The sequence below is a fragment of the Phytophthora parasitica genome, assembly GCF_000247585.1.
Source record: "Phytophthora parasitica INRA-310 unplaced genomic scaffold supercont2.5, whole genome shotgun sequence".
In the NCBI taxonomy this organism is placed as follows: domain Eukaryota; phylum Oomycota; class Peronosporomycetes; order Peronosporales; family Peronosporaceae; genus Phytophthora; species Phytophthora nicotianae.
In genome coordinates, this window is record NW_008648991.1 from 1,864,460 (window position 1) to 1,878,294 (window position 13,835).

Sequence of the window (13,835 nt, forward strand, 5' to 3'; positions counted from 1 at the left end):
AGCCGTCAATCATAGCCAGATTCACCTCGGCCTCGGTTATCTTCAGCTTCAACTTTTTCCGTCGCAGCGCTTGCTTGAAGTGAAACAAACAGCCCACAATTGTAGAATCAGGAAACTGGGTCTTGACGGCCTTGATGAGTGCGTACTCAAAATCAAACACCACGTGAGTTGGGTGTAACTTCTTTTTGAATGCGACGAAAATTGAGTGCAGCAAGTGCTCGTAAACTTGAGATGGATTCCCCGTAATTAACACGTACCAAATTGGGAGATACAGGTCCGAAATTGGGTCGTAGAGTATCAAAATTACCAGCTGGTAAAAACGAATAGGCACACATCGGTAGGTGGCATCGATGAAGATGGAGCAGTGTCGTTGCTTGATGCAGTCCATTATCTGCGGATGCGCCCACCCAATAATGCGATGTAGGACTTCGTCTTCGTAGTACGCATAGTGAAACTGGAAAACTTGAGACCAGCCAAATTCTTCACGTCGCAAAGTAGTTCCATCTCCAGGCGCCCGAAATGTCGCGACCAAAATGTTTAGTTCTGGTCCTGTACAAACGACCCAAAACTTGGTTTTTGGTCGCGCCTTCGACAATGACATTGTTAGTCATCGAGAAATTGGTCTCTCACCATTCTCCATACATCGTTCGGGGGTAACGTTACATCTCGAATCCCAATTTGGTCCGTCGCAAGCAGCATTTGCTGCTTCCAGTTGACGAAAATTGTTGGTGGCCCCGACGGAACTTGACGCATTTCTGGGACGCAATTTGGTTTATGGGTCCCTTGCACCACCGCACGCAATTGCGTCACGTACAGCTTCACGTTGCACTTGGTCCGTCGATAAACGCTGCAGCGGTAATGCTTTGTGTCGTCTCCGTGGTAATAGGAGTAGGAGTACCCTTGATACCGCACTGATCTTGACCCGGGGAGGTTGACAACACCGTCGGCAAGGTCGCCACCAGCATCCCTGTTGACAGCTTCAACTTGAAGACCATCATTCTCGTCCCTGTCGGAGTTGGATAATTGACTCGGTATAATAACCGTATCCACGCTCATGTCAGAGTCGTGATCAGAACCGTGGATGTGAGTGTCCCGGTCACTGTCGGAGTGGATATCAGAGTCGGGACCAGAACAGTCGGATTGGCTATCAGAGTAGCGATAGCTTGAGCCGGGTCCATCCGAATGACGGGTGTCGGATGGCGAATCGCTGGAAGAATGCTGGTCGGCCATCTTGATTGACGCGGTGTGGAGGGGGGGGGGCTTGGAAGAATTGACAGCGAGGTCTTTGGAGAGGGGTCTTGCTTCGACAGACCCTTTATGCGATGATACACGCGGTCCTTGGACGTTTTCATTTTTCATTTTGTTGTAGCTAAAACAGAAGTGCATGTTCCAAATTTGTACATCCCAAATTGTGGTTTTGTAACGGCATTAGCTCGATTTATTTAGTATTGAAATATTGAACTGTTCGGATAGGTTACAACAAAGTTAATATTTATATTTACTGATTAAGAATGCATTATGATAGGCGAAAATATTCTACCTGTCTGTGATGAAAAAAATGACCATTGGTTGACCTTTGGCGAGGGTTAAGGAGAGTTGATCCAAATTTGACCCAAAAAGCGAGTTGCGCAGGATTTGACTTGCACCAAATTTGACCCAAAAAAATCTCCAAAACTTCCGATGAGCGTCTCTGTTGCTACCAACCTGGCGGTGTATGCTTTGGTTGTCAGTAATACGTTCCTCGGGTGGTGGAATACTACTGACAGGGCCTCCGAATATGGCATTTTTATTTAGTAGACAAAGGTAAACAACATACATTATGCGTTATCTTCTCAATACTCTAGCAAATAAGTTATGTCATTGTACGATGACGGCAAAAAAAATAAAGAAGTAACGGGGACCACTAAAATGTATTACCTTATTTCTCCATTGAAAAACATTTACATGTACATCAATTGATGCTGTTGACCGTGCTAGAATCCCAATAACCACGGTTCCCACGGAGGAATAAGATCATCTCCAGCGTTGCAGGTAGCAACCCGTGCCTTTGGTGGCTAAATGTCACCCGCGCCGCACTAAAAAAGCGTTCCACCACGTTAGACGTTGGTGGAATCGTCTTTAGCTGCTCGTAGGGCACAGCGAGTTCGGCAATCCGGCGGCGCTTGCGAAGTCGCTCCACAAAACGAAAGATCTTCGTCGTCCGATTCCGCCGTTGCGTCGACGGCCAGCTTTGCGAAAGGACCAAGGGCAGTTTTCTCCGCACGCGTCAGGCGGTCCTGTCGGCCACTCAGAACACGAACACACCCTGACTCAAAGTCAGGGCTGTGAACGATTTCAGCTCTAGAGCCTATTTAAACATAATATACAATAACATTAGAGATACAATAAAAAAATAAAAACTAATCATTAACGTACCGAGATGTGTCTCGAACTGTGGCTTTAGAGCAATAAGCTCGTCAAACCACTGTCGGACATCCTGCAAATCGACGTCACGACCTTGAAGCGCCTTGGCGACGGATTCTACGTCCTTGAGCCCCTTAAACAAGGCTCAGAGGCGCTTGTTCGACGCAGGCGAGGGCAGGACCTCCATGATATCGTCATCGTCTGCATCCAAGAATTCGAGTAACTGGAAATAGCGCTTCAACATTCCAAAAGTGGAGCTCCAACGGGTGTCCTGACGAATTACAGGTTGCAGCTCAGTTTTAAGACTATCAAGAATTAAAAAAAATAAAAACAAAAAAATGGTTTTAGAAAACAAATATATCATCATACAAATTATAAACAATTACGCACCGAAGTTTTGCGGACTGGGTGAGCGTCCTCAACTTGATCATCAATGCCTGAACTGCTGCCAGGTCATCTTCGTGTTGAAGTAGGTATTTTTGCACTGCTCGGTTCAACCGGTGACTAGCGCATCCAACAAGGGGTACTCCCATGATCGTAGCTAGCAAACGGTTGGCTTAGCAGCTGTCACCTACGATTAAGCGACACTGGTCGATCTGCGCTCCGAAGTCTCTTGGCAACATCGTCGCCAAGAACTCGTAGTGCGACCTGGCCGAGAGGCCATCGGCCGGCTCATTCATGAGCGGAGCCATAGCCAACAACGGGGTAACTAGTACCCCGTTGACCTCGTAACATGCGAACCAGGCCACGTAGTGCTCTGAAGCATGAGTCCACCCGTCGAACAGAACTCCAAAGCGCGCTGGAAGCTCAGCGGCAAGTTTGCGCTCAATCGCACGAGTCACGCCTTCCATTCCTGCTCGCAGCGTCTCCACCGAGATGGGATCAAGGTTTGTATACCAGCACAAAGTAAATACTCAGAATCCGAATGTATAGTAACTACAATATACCGTCTTGTGGCTCAATTCTCGCAGAAAGCAAGGGGAAGATTAGACTCCACGATCCACAGCATCCAGCCATACAGGTTCCTTGAGGAGTGTCGCACGAAATTTACCATGGAGCCCGTGTCGACCGTTGTAGCGTCTAGCATGACGGCCTCATGTGATAATTGATTTTCTGTACCGGTATGATATCATAATTTATTAAAGGTTCTCTTAAATAATAATTTTCACAGCAACCAGTCATTCTCGGGCCACCGATCGACTCCAACCTTCTCTCCTCAATTGTCAGCTATTTTGCATTTTCGTAGATACGTCTCACCTGCTTTTCGCCACTCTTGTAACTACCATGGTTCGAGCCACACGACCCGGCAGCGCCTATACCAGCGCCCAGATCTCGGGGTTCTACTTCCGACCGTGCCGTGACGAGTATGACGAGGTGATCCTCGAATACTTCCGCTGTCGTAGCGGCACGGTTCGGAAGCAAACCAACCGCAACGGGTTTAGCAACCTAATGCAACATATCTTGCGTCAGCATCCCGACCATGATCAGGTATAGACCCTTGAAATAAATAATTTACTAAGAATTGTGGTAAATAATGTTATCTATATATAAGTTGCTAACGCCTCCCCTCCCTTCACTATGGGGTACCGTCAACCACCTGTTTACAGAGCTGTCACGCTCCTTCGGGCTGTTCACTGGCTGAGCGTGTGTCAGCCAATCAAAGTGGTGAGATTCGTATAGGCTGCTCTGTGGACACCCCTTTATTAGTGGGCGGTGTCAGTAGGCTATTTTAGAGGATGCAGTATGCTAGGTAAGAGGATATATGACAGGGCGCAGGGATTTGAAGAGGTGTCCTGCCAGCTCGGCTTAACACTGTTCAAAGAGCCCCGCTTAGCGGGGCTCCGCTCGGCTTGTGGTAATGTATATTTCGTCAGTAGTCTACTGACGAAATATGGAATTGGAGCTCTGTAAACGTGTCTTCTCTACCAAATCCACTTGTGATGGCAGACTACTTGAACCTGACCGGTAATATGTCAGCGACTCTTCTTTCCTGAGCAAAGCCCACGAAGTTATTGTAAACTACTACAACAAAGCTGAAAATGCAAGTACAACGGATGACTTGGCCAAGTTGGAGTTTTCGCATGTTGATACGTCCGAGACAACGGTGCTTGATGCTCTTACTATTGAGATTCCGCTTCAAATGCTTGGTTTTCAAGATGACAATTCGTCCAGCTCAAATCCGTATTACCTGACGATATACGACGTCCTATGCAATCGTGAGGTTTGCCTAATGCCCAATATGCAGGAATACACCGGAACTGGAACTACGACAACTATATATCCTCGAGTTCAAGCTCTTGCCATAAGCTTGAATGACGGAAACGAAGATCGGACGGTAGATACCGACTACTTTCGAGCGGAGGAAGTCATGCAATCCTGCAAACAGCGTTCAAATTCTTCCATGATCGTTGTAAGTGTCGGGAAGCGTATTGAAGGTGATGCATTCAAACTGAATTCAACGGGTGCCAATGCCGCTGGTCGACTTGTCAATGCTCGCATGGTGTACTCGTCTATCGTGGAAAGTAGAGAATGTGGCTTCCGTATATGGTGCAAATTGTGCTAGTGATGCCGGTTGTGACGGCATTCGGTTCCCTTTGGAAAAATCCGGTAACGGGTCAACCACAGACGTGTTACTGGTTAGTTACACTGGTATCCCGACAAGCTTGTTGAGCCCCATTAACATGAATATCTACTGGTACTCGGTGGGTACAACGCAGTGGACGATATTGGCATCAACCGTGGAGGAGACACGAGGAGCGGCGTTGACAACAGAAACCAGACCAGCACTTATGGTGTTACCACGGAATTTCGAGGTTGCTAACACGACACTCGCGGAGTATATGACCGAGTTTGGGAGCTGTGAGATGTTCATCGACAAGTATATTCACCAAGTCGAAAAGAATCACCTCTATATCGAGCACACTCTTCAACCAGCGTACACGGCAGGACTATACGTCATCTTCCAAAACGCAATGGTGCGCAGCCAGCTGCCTTCTAACACTAGCGTCTACAACGACAAAACATCCCTGTCGTTTTCGGGTAATTCTCAGGATATGTATGTCCGAGCCTCAGTCCCATGGACGAATCTGATTCTCACAGTAATGGGCTGCATTGTTGTAGTGGTGGTTGGTGTCTTCGTCGCAATCCTGGCGAAGCAGGAAGAAGATTTTTCCTAAAGTACAGCTCAGCAAGCACTGTCGTCGAAGCGATCACTGACCACGGCAAGTTTCCTCCGTTCTTGATACAAATGCATCTGCGAGATTGTACCACGGCTAACGCACCAGAGCCTCCCCTCGACTCTCTTCGTATTGGTAGTGTGGTTCTGGTCGACAAAGTGAGCCCCACCGAGGAGTATTTCGTCGGTGAAAACGACCATACTGGTGCTGGTGCTCCTGACGTCTAGAACCGTTTGCTGAGGGCGGCGTCACCGTGAAAACCTAAGTCGTCCTTGAAAGCACATACTATCTGAAATGCACAATCGCTTGAAAAAAGCTATTCTGATTGTCGGCTGAAGGATTTGATATATTTCGGTACTGTCGAAGATTTCCTACAGTTAGACCGTTGAATACAACGACTACAGATACTTTAGCCATCTCTCGTCCTCCGGTTCTGCCTCAAAGCACCCCGTTGTAGCTAAATTCGCATACCATTTCGCAGCCGTACGAGCAGTGCGGTTCAAATATGTCGATGGGACAGAGTACACGTCTTTATCGCCAATATTGTCGGGGAAGTCCACGTAGTACAGACCATAGCGAGGTGCGTACGAGCCCCACTCGTAGTTATCCACGAAGCTCCACGCCGTGTAGCCGATGATGGGGATATTTTCCTCGTAGATGGCATGGTGAACCATCTCGAGGTGAGTACGGTAATACCACAATTGATCTTGATTGTCGATAGTCTCGTTGCCACACCATCCGTTCTCCGTCAGCAACATGTCCGCGCTCGTATCGTACGCGTGCGCCCAGCGGATGTACTCAATGTAGCTAGGTGGGAAACCGGAATGATCGGTGCAACTGGTAGGGTTGGCAATACTACCAGATCCGATAACAGAATCATTGTGCACTTGCGTGTTATCAACTCCCATATCGGCGAAATATCCCGCCATAAGAGTAGAGCAGTTCGTTTCGGAATGATCAGAATCACAGTAGGTGATTAGGTTGGAGAAATAATGGTTGATCATAATGAGGTCATATGATCCTTTGACCAGTGCAGCTTCCTCGTCAGTGAAATTCGGTAGACGGCTTCCAACACGCTCGCGCATCATAGGTGGGTAGTCACCGGTGGCGAGTGGGGCGAGGAACCAACCCGAGTTAAACTGGTTGAAGCGTTCAGCTGCCTTCACGTCGGAAGCCAGAGTATCATCATACGGGATGCCGAATCCTGAGAGAACGAGCCCTATGCGAGCGCTGCTCTGGACGGCACCTTGTTCTTGAAGACTCCGGAAAAGCGCAACCATTTCTGCATGTGCCAACAGTAAGTTGTGTGCAGCCTCATACTCGTCACTGTCTGTTCCGGTGTAAATGTAGAAGATGTACATGTACGAAAGCGGCTCGTTGATCGTTGACCAGAACTTCACTTTTTGTCCGAACTCGGTAAAAATGAGTTCCGCGTAGTCCTTGAAGTGGTCGATAATTGACGAGTTCAGGAAATCACCGGCAGAGTACAGCTCGATGGGCATATCCCAGTGAAATAGCGTCAATAAGGGCTCGATCCCGCTTGCAGCGAGGCCATCGACCAGTGAGTGATAAAACGCCAAGCCTTCAGGGTTCGGCTGCATACGTTGAAGCGTACTATTCCAGTTCATGGCCCGCGACCACGAGATTGAGAATCGCATCGAACCGTATCCGTCGCTTTTCATCGTGTCAATGTCATCCTTGTAGCGGTGGAAAAAGTCGTCGGCGACGTTGGCACAGTTGGGGAACGAGTCACCACCGCAGATTTCATCCCAAACGCTGGGCGTTCGACCCGTTTCGTTTACAGCTCCCTCCACTTGGTAAGACGCGGTGGCCGACCCGAAGAGGAAAGTGGAGGGGAAGCATTTCGTGGCACTGTTGTTGGAGTTATCCGACGTTTGCATGGCGATGCTTCCGGAGTTTGAGCTTGCGCTGGAACCAGCGGTGGCAGTGGATAGAGCAGCATACCAGTACAGAATGGATCCGATGGTACGAAGTCCGAAGTGAACCATTTTCGATGTGTCCAATTAGGAGCGAAGTCTTGGACGGATCGTGGGCAGTTGGAGGAAGTTGAGGAAATGATCTCTTCACTCGTACCTTGAGTTCCAGCCCGGTTTCCAGCTCGTAACTAAATTCGTTTGATCCGGGCACCGATCATCACCAAGCACGGATAGTTTACGCTCGCTCATGTACACCAGCGCTGGTTGGCTGGAGATCAGCCGACTTGAGTGATAGAATCGTGGCATGAGTCTTGCTAGATGTGGTTGAATTTAGCGGGCCATCGTTCAACGAAAGCTGTTTACGAGTGCCTCCTATTACGCAGGAGTTCAACTTCAATTGGGCTGACTGAGGAGGTGTGATCTCTTGCGGTGGATTCTTTCCCGAGGCAGTAGTTGACTCATTCATGGACTTCAGGCCATGAAGTTTTTCTTGCATGTTCGTAGCCAGCCATGCTTGAGCTAGTCCACCACGGTCGCGTTATATTATTTTGTGTGTGATTCGAATCTATGCGCAGGGGTGTTTCGCTTGGGCGCTGATCTAGGGCTCTGGTGCTGCAGAAGTCACTGCGGTAGAAACTCGTAGAGTACTAGTGTAGTACGTGCTCAACACTATGTGTTGGATCGTGGTTGAAGGAAGGCCGACCTCGTCGTACAGTAAACGCGGATTTCAAACACTCACAAGTTGTGAATTTAAGTTGAGGCCTTTAAGCGTTGTCAATCACATTGCCAATCCTCAGAAGGGATAGCGATTTTCTGCTTGACAAGGTCATACCAATCGGTATACAAATCGGTATGCCATACCATACCGGTATATGCTGGACGGGTGCAACGTGTTCAATCGAAAATGCTCCGAGCTGTGTTAATCCACGCGGCATCGGCGGCGCTCGTCGTTTCGGGATGGCTTCCCTCCACCTCAGCTTTCCGTCCTATGCGGCCCGATGGCGGCCCGCTCTTCACCAGCTCCAAGGTTGTGCGCACTCTGAATATTGACAATTACGACACCATGCTGAACGACACACGAACAGTTTGGCTTGTGGATTTTTACTCCCCGTGGTGCCCTCATTGCCGCCAGTTCGCACCTCAATGGGAGGAAGTGGCGAACGTCTACGCCCATGCCAACACAATTCAATTAGGTGCGGTAGACTGCACGAAACAAAATGAGATATGCGATCGAGAGGACGTGCACTCGTACCCCTCCGTCAAGATGTTCCATGTACCACTAGAGGCCAATGAAGCCATCGATATGCCCCATGATGTCCACGTATATGCTCGCCATGTGGCTAAGTGGATCGAGGAGACACTCAAGGAAAACGGTATGGGACCATTAATTGATATTGATAAAATGTACCCGAAGAATACCCTGCGTAATGACCTGAAGAAAAAGGAATTTAAGTTCGGAGACCCCGTGGAGCCATTACATGACGATCGATCTGCGGAAATTCAGATGAAGAGATTGATGGATGCTGGAACTACTGCGTTGTTTACATTTGAGGATGGATTCTTTATGGGCACGACGGTGTTGGCAGGAGAGAGATATGATGCTGCGGTGACGTGGGTGCAGACACTAGCGGATGCTTTTCCGATGAAAGAAAACCGCGCTACGTTTGCACGGCTTGTGGATATGATGAAGCAGCAGAACAGGTGGAAGCAGGCGGACTGGAACACAATGATACACACGTGGAAAGCTACGGCAAATGCGATGAGTTATCCTAAGAATTTGTTTGCGAATAAGGACGATTTGAGTTTGTGCACGACGTTCACGTGCGGGATCTGGACGCTGTTTCACAGTTTAACTGTAAATGGTGTCGGTCAGTTGAAGCCGAGTGAGATCATGATAGCTATCCGTCTCGTCGTCAAGCATTTTTTCGGCTGCGAGGAGTGTAGGCGTCATTTCCTGAAGGCAAACCCGGAGACTGTGATTAAGAAAATGGCGCTTAGAGACGAAGATGGCCCTGACTCCGTGACATTTTGGATCTGGACGATGCACAACACTGTCAATAAGGTACTCGGCAAACCGAGGTGGCCAACCAACTTGTCGTGTCCCAACTGCTACTTTGCGAATGGCCACCCACTGTCGTTGGACCCGGCACAGCTTAGCGAAGAAGATATCGTTGCATACGTCAGAAGCGTTTACAAGATTGAAGGTAATCTGAAACTTGGGCAGCACGCTACTACCACGACGTCATGGCTCACGTTGCGGAGATTCACTTCAATGGCCGCAGTCGCGCTGCTCACTGCGGTCTTCGCTACGATATTCCAGCAGTACAAGCACCGTCTCGTTGGAATGAAAGTATTGAGAACACGCGATCACATTGCATAGAAGACAGGCTTGTTAAAAAAAACTAGTACGAAGTAGATGCAAAGCATTTACATTTCTCAAATAACCCAATTGGGCTATTTTAAAAGGGAAAATTCCAATCGTGGACTCATTTTTACCACACCACTTCAAAGCCAAATTCTACAGACCTACGCCGAGCGCACGATCCACGATAGTGTAGCAGCGTCTGCAATCACAACGGAAATCTTGTTCTCCAGCTCAGTCTTGGCCTTCTCATCTGACAAACGCAGCTGCATTTCTACAATCTCGTGTTCCTGCTCCATCTTCTTCTTCACTCCAGCTCCGTCGATCACTGTACTGGGCCGGCTAACGCGAATTGTCAAGTTTTTAGCGTATTTATTAAGTGTGGTAAAAATGAGTCCCCGATTGGAATTTTCCCATTTTAAAAACCACAAATTTGACGTTACGGATATCCATTGTAATTTTTCAGTTGGCCAGTTTGTCTTTTTCCCAGCATGTCGAACTGGGAGCTGGTGCTCGTGCGGTGGATGGTTGCGCTCCTCCTGCTGCTGCCCGTGACGTCCGCGTTCTCTCTTATTAAGCATGACACCAGCCCTCTGTTCACCAAGTCGTTTCAAGTGCACTCACTTTCTTCACAGAACTATGACACAATGCTGAAGGATTCCGACACGGTCTGGTTAGTGGATTATTACGCCCCGTGGTGTCCACACTGCCGCCACTTCGCCCCGGAATGGGAGCGCGTCGCCAACTTCTATGCCAAGACCGACAAAGTGCGAGTAGGGGCTGTGGACTGCACCAAGAACAGCGAGATCTGCAATAATGAAAACATCCACGGCTATCCAGGTGTGAAAATCCACCACGTCCCAGCAGACGCAGAGAAGGCGGCAATGATGCCACGAGGTGCAAGGGGCAGCAAGTCAGTGATCGACTGGGCTGAGAGGCTAATGGAGGAGCACGGTATCAAGTCTGGTGTGAATCTGGAGGACCTGGCAGCGCAGTTGAAGAATTTTAGAAATGCTGGCGTTGCGGAAGGCGATGACGGGGAGCTAATATTCAACGACCAGTCGCTCGAGATGAAGTACAAACGACTGCATGACGCGGGTATTGCAGCGGTGTCGACTTTTCAGAATGGGTTCTTTCTGGGTGCTAATGTGCTGGAAGGAGAGAGGTATGAGGTTGCATTGATGTGGATGGAAGCTCTTGCAGCGTCCTTCCCGATGGAGAAAAACCGACAGGTGCTAGCTTCGCTAGTGGCATCGATGAAGACAAGTAATCATTGGAATTATGCGGATTGGAAGATGTTACTGAGAAAGTGGAAGGAGACGGCGAGTAAGAAGACTTTTCCAGTGAATCTGTTCGAGTCGAGCGAGGATAAGAGTTATGCGTTTTGCAAGACGTATACATGTGGATTGTGGACTTTGTTTCACAGTATTACAGTGAGTGAGGTCAAAGTCAGCAAAAAATCTCTGACACAACCGTGGAAGCCAAGCCGGATCATGGCGGCTATCAGACTTTACGTAAAGAACTTCTTCGGATGCGAAGAGTGTCGGGAGCATTTTATGTCGTCCAACCCGGAGAGTGTTATCAAAGACCTTGCTGCGAGTGACGGAGAAGGCCCCCATGCTGTTGCAATGTGGATCTGGAAGATGCACAATACGGTCAATAAAGCCCTCAAGAGGCAGCAATGGCCGTCAAAGATAGCGTGTCCGGTCTGCTACGTGGAAAATGGCGAGCCCATTTCGCTTGATCCAGTGCGACTTCATGAACAAGAAATTGTAGCGTATGTCACAAGTGCTTACGGACACGACGACGAGGAGATTTATGCCATGGATGCTGCGTACAACGGCACAATTGTTGCACTGTGGTCATTCACGCAAGGGTTCAGCGCAATGGTAATGATTGTGGGGTTCTTCGCTTTGCTGGGAGTGGCCTATAAAACGAGGAGGCACCGAGGTTTTGACCGAAAGGTGCTTATGATGCGAGATCATATTGCATAGATGCATTGATAAATCTTCCCCTTTTTATCCTTAAACGCATTTTGCATGCACTCAATAGAAATTAATGAAATAGGAGGAAGATTTTACTGTAGTGCTGCAAGAATGCCGTGCTCAGTATTTCCAGTGCTTAACCCTTATGTAATTTCGCAAGAATCGTAGATTACTAGCGCTCACTCACTTAAGTACGTTAACCTGTTTAAATCGATGTAAAATCGATAGTACGTGTCCTTGAAGCCAAGGCGATGCGTATCTAGACGTTCGCAATAAGCATGCTTGCCTGTTGACAGTATCAAAAGGGTCGGAAGCTCCACACGTCAGGCAACAGTGAAGAGAGACGTTGACCCGCACCACACTTCAGCAATGGTCGTCAAAACTCTGCTTCTAGCAGCGATGATTACCGTCGCGACAGCGCGCCAGCCTCGCGACAACAGTCCGCTCTTCACTACGGAGCAATGCCAAGTCCGCACGCTTAATAGCGAAGGCCACGCCGCCATACTCACAGACACGAAAGCTGTGTGGCTCGTGGACTATTACGCCCCCTGGTGCCCGCACTGTCGCCAGTTTGCTCCGGCGTGGGAGAAGGCCGCAGCTTTCTACGCCGACAATCCCAATATCAACATCGCGGCTGTGGACTGCACGCAGAACAGTGATCTGTGCAACAAAGAGGGCATCATGGGCTACCCAACCATCAAGTTGTACCACGTGCCCCCGGAGAGCACGGAACCCGTCAAAATGCCCCATAAGAATCGCAAAAACACAAATACGGTCATCGCCTGGGTGGAAGAGCAGATGGAGGAACACGGCATGAAGACTAGTGCTGACACGGACGATATTGATGCGCATATCGAGAGGATCAACAACCGCTGTGAGATGGGCAGCGCCACTAGCTCGGGGAAGGCCTCGAAGACCACCGAACAGCTTAACGACCAGAGCATCGAGATGAAGTATAAGAGGTTACACGATGCAGGTATCGCAGCGGTGGCTACCTTCGAGAACGGATTTTATGTTGGTACGACAGTGCTGGAAGGCGAAAGATACGACGCTGCTGTGACGTGGGTGGAGGCACTGGCCAAGTCCTTCCCCATGGCAGGAAACCGCGCAGCGCTATCGTTGCTGGCAGATATGATTAAGCAGCAGAACAAATGGGTACAGAGCGATTGGGACAAGCTTCTGACCGACTGGAAGAAGAATGCGACGAGAATCAGCTTCCCTGTGAACTTGTTTGAATCGAGCGAGAAGAAGAACTGGACGTACTGCACGACGTATACGTGCGGCGTGTGGACGCTGTTCCACACGCTTAGTGTGAGAGATATCAAGTCAGAAACCGAGTTAAAGCCTAGTGAGATCATGGCTGCGATTCGGCTGTTCGTCAAGTACTTTTTCAGCTGTGAAGAGTGCCAACGACACTTTATGATGGCCAACCCAGAAAGCTTGCTCGAGAAGCTGGCAGAAAGCGACGCGGAGGGCCCTCGGGCAGTAGCAATTTGGATCTGGAAGATGCACAACAAAGTCAACAAGGTATTAAAGTACAACCAGTGGCCAAGTATGGAAAACTGTCCCAAGTGTTATGTGAGCGATGGTGGGCCCCTGGACCTCAACCCCGCAAGGCTGCATGAAGAGGAGATCTTGGCCTACCTCACAAGCGTTTTCGGCCATAAGGACACGGATCTTTTCTTCCTTGATGCCGCTTCGAATGGAATCTGGGCGGCTGCTGTGTCCATAATACAGCGATACAGCTCTGTGACTATGGTTGCGGTGGCTGTGCTGTTGATGCTTCCGTTTATGCTGCATTCTAAGAAGACTCCGAAGACCGAAAAGATCGAGTAACTTACCATTTCCATGATCTTGGTCACCTCAATACTTTTTACTACATCATTAAATAAAATATACGTTAGGTGTCAGGTCAACCTGGTTTGAGGCGTGCAAATCGTGCAAAAATGCATAATGAACTTTTCAAATCTAG

The 13,835-nt window shown here is 48.9% G+C and overlaps 9 protein-coding genes across 9 annotated transcripts; 5 read left to right on the forward strand and 4 right to left on the reverse strand.

The window, feature by feature from the left end:
* Positions 1-5: 5 nt before the first annotated feature.
* PPTG_04928 (hypothetical protein) lies at positions 6-1,230 on the reverse strand (the record flags this gene model as incomplete). The annotated part of the gene is made up of 3 exons (XM_008897273.1): positions 6-25; positions 91-586; positions 643-1,230. 3 exons carry the CDS (start codon positions 1,228-1,230, stop codon positions 6-8), a joined length of 1,104 nt encoding a protein of 367 aa, XP_008895521.1.
* An 866-nt stretch (positions 1,231-2,096) lies between these two features.
* On the reverse strand, positions 2,097-2,936 carry PPTG_04929 (hypothetical protein; the record flags this gene model as incomplete). Its single annotated transcript, XM_008897274.1, has 4 exons — positions 2,097-2,347; positions 2,416-2,536; positions 2,585-2,708; positions 2,794-2,936. The coding sequence occupies 4 exons, from the start codon at positions 2,934-2,936 to the stop codon at positions 2,097-2,099; spliced, it is 639 nt and encodes a 212-aa protein (XP_008895522.1).
* Positions 2,937-2,960: 24 nt separating this feature from the next.
* On the reverse strand, positions 2,961-3,254 carry PPTG_04930 (hypothetical protein; the record flags this gene model as incomplete). The annotated part of the gene is made up of 1 exon (XM_008897275.1): positions 2,961-3,254. The coding sequence occupies one exon, from the start codon at positions 3,252-3,254 to the stop codon at positions 2,961-2,963; it is 294 nt and encodes a 97-aa protein (XP_008895523.1).
* Positions 3,255-3,687: 433 nt separating this feature from the next.
* Positions 3,688-4,045, forward strand: PPTG_04931 (hypothetical protein; the record flags this gene model as incomplete). The annotated part of the gene is made up of 2 exons (XM_008897276.1): positions 3,688-3,891; positions 3,956-4,045. 2 exons carry the CDS (start codon positions 3,688-3,690, stop codon positions 4,043-4,045), a joined length of 294 nt encoding a protein of 97 aa, XP_008895524.1.
* Positions 4,046-4,320: 275 nt separating this feature from the next.
* On the forward strand, positions 4,321-5,914 carry PPTG_04932 (hypothetical protein). The gene has a single exon (XM_008897277.1). The coding sequence runs from the start codon at positions 4,872-4,874 to the stop codon at positions 5,577-5,579; it is 708 nt and encodes a 235-aa protein (XP_008895525.1). The 5' UTR covers positions 4,321-4,871; the 3' UTR covers positions 5,580-5,914.
* A 63-nt stretch (positions 5,915-5,977) lies between these two features.
* PPTG_04933 (hypothetical protein) lies at positions 5,978-7,588 on the reverse strand (the record flags this gene model as incomplete). The annotated part of the gene is made up of 1 exon (XM_008897278.1): positions 5,978-7,588. One exon carries the CDS (start codon positions 7,586-7,588, stop codon positions 5,978-5,980), a length of 1,611 nt encoding a protein of 536 aa, XP_008895526.1.
* Positions 7,589-8,321: 733 nt separating this feature from the next.
* Positions 8,322-10,029, forward strand: PPTG_04934 (hypothetical protein). Its single transcript, XM_008897279.1, has one exon. The coding sequence runs from the start codon at positions 8,421-8,423 to the stop codon at positions 9,894-9,896; it is 1,476 nt and encodes a 491-aa protein (XP_008895527.1). The 5' UTR covers positions 8,322-8,420; the 3' UTR covers positions 9,897-10,029.
* Positions 10,030-10,369: 340 nt separating this feature from the next.
* PPTG_04935 (protein disulfide-isomerase domain) lies at positions 10,370-11,872 on the forward strand (the record flags this gene model as incomplete). The annotated part of the gene is made up of 1 exon (XM_008897280.1): positions 10,370-11,872. One exon carries the CDS (start codon positions 10,370-10,372, stop codon positions 11,870-11,872), a length of 1,503 nt encoding a protein of 500 aa, XP_008895528.1.
* A 262-nt stretch (positions 11,873-12,134) lies between these two features.
* Positions 12,135-13,822, forward strand: PPTG_04936 (protein disulfide-isomerase domain). Its single transcript, XM_008897281.1, has one exon. The coding sequence runs from the start codon at positions 12,233-12,235 to the stop codon at positions 13,697-13,699; it is 1,467 nt and encodes a 488-aa protein (XP_008895529.1). The 5' UTR covers positions 12,135-12,232; the 3' UTR covers positions 13,700-13,822.
* The last annotated feature ends 13 nt before the right edge of the window (positions 13,823-13,835 follow it).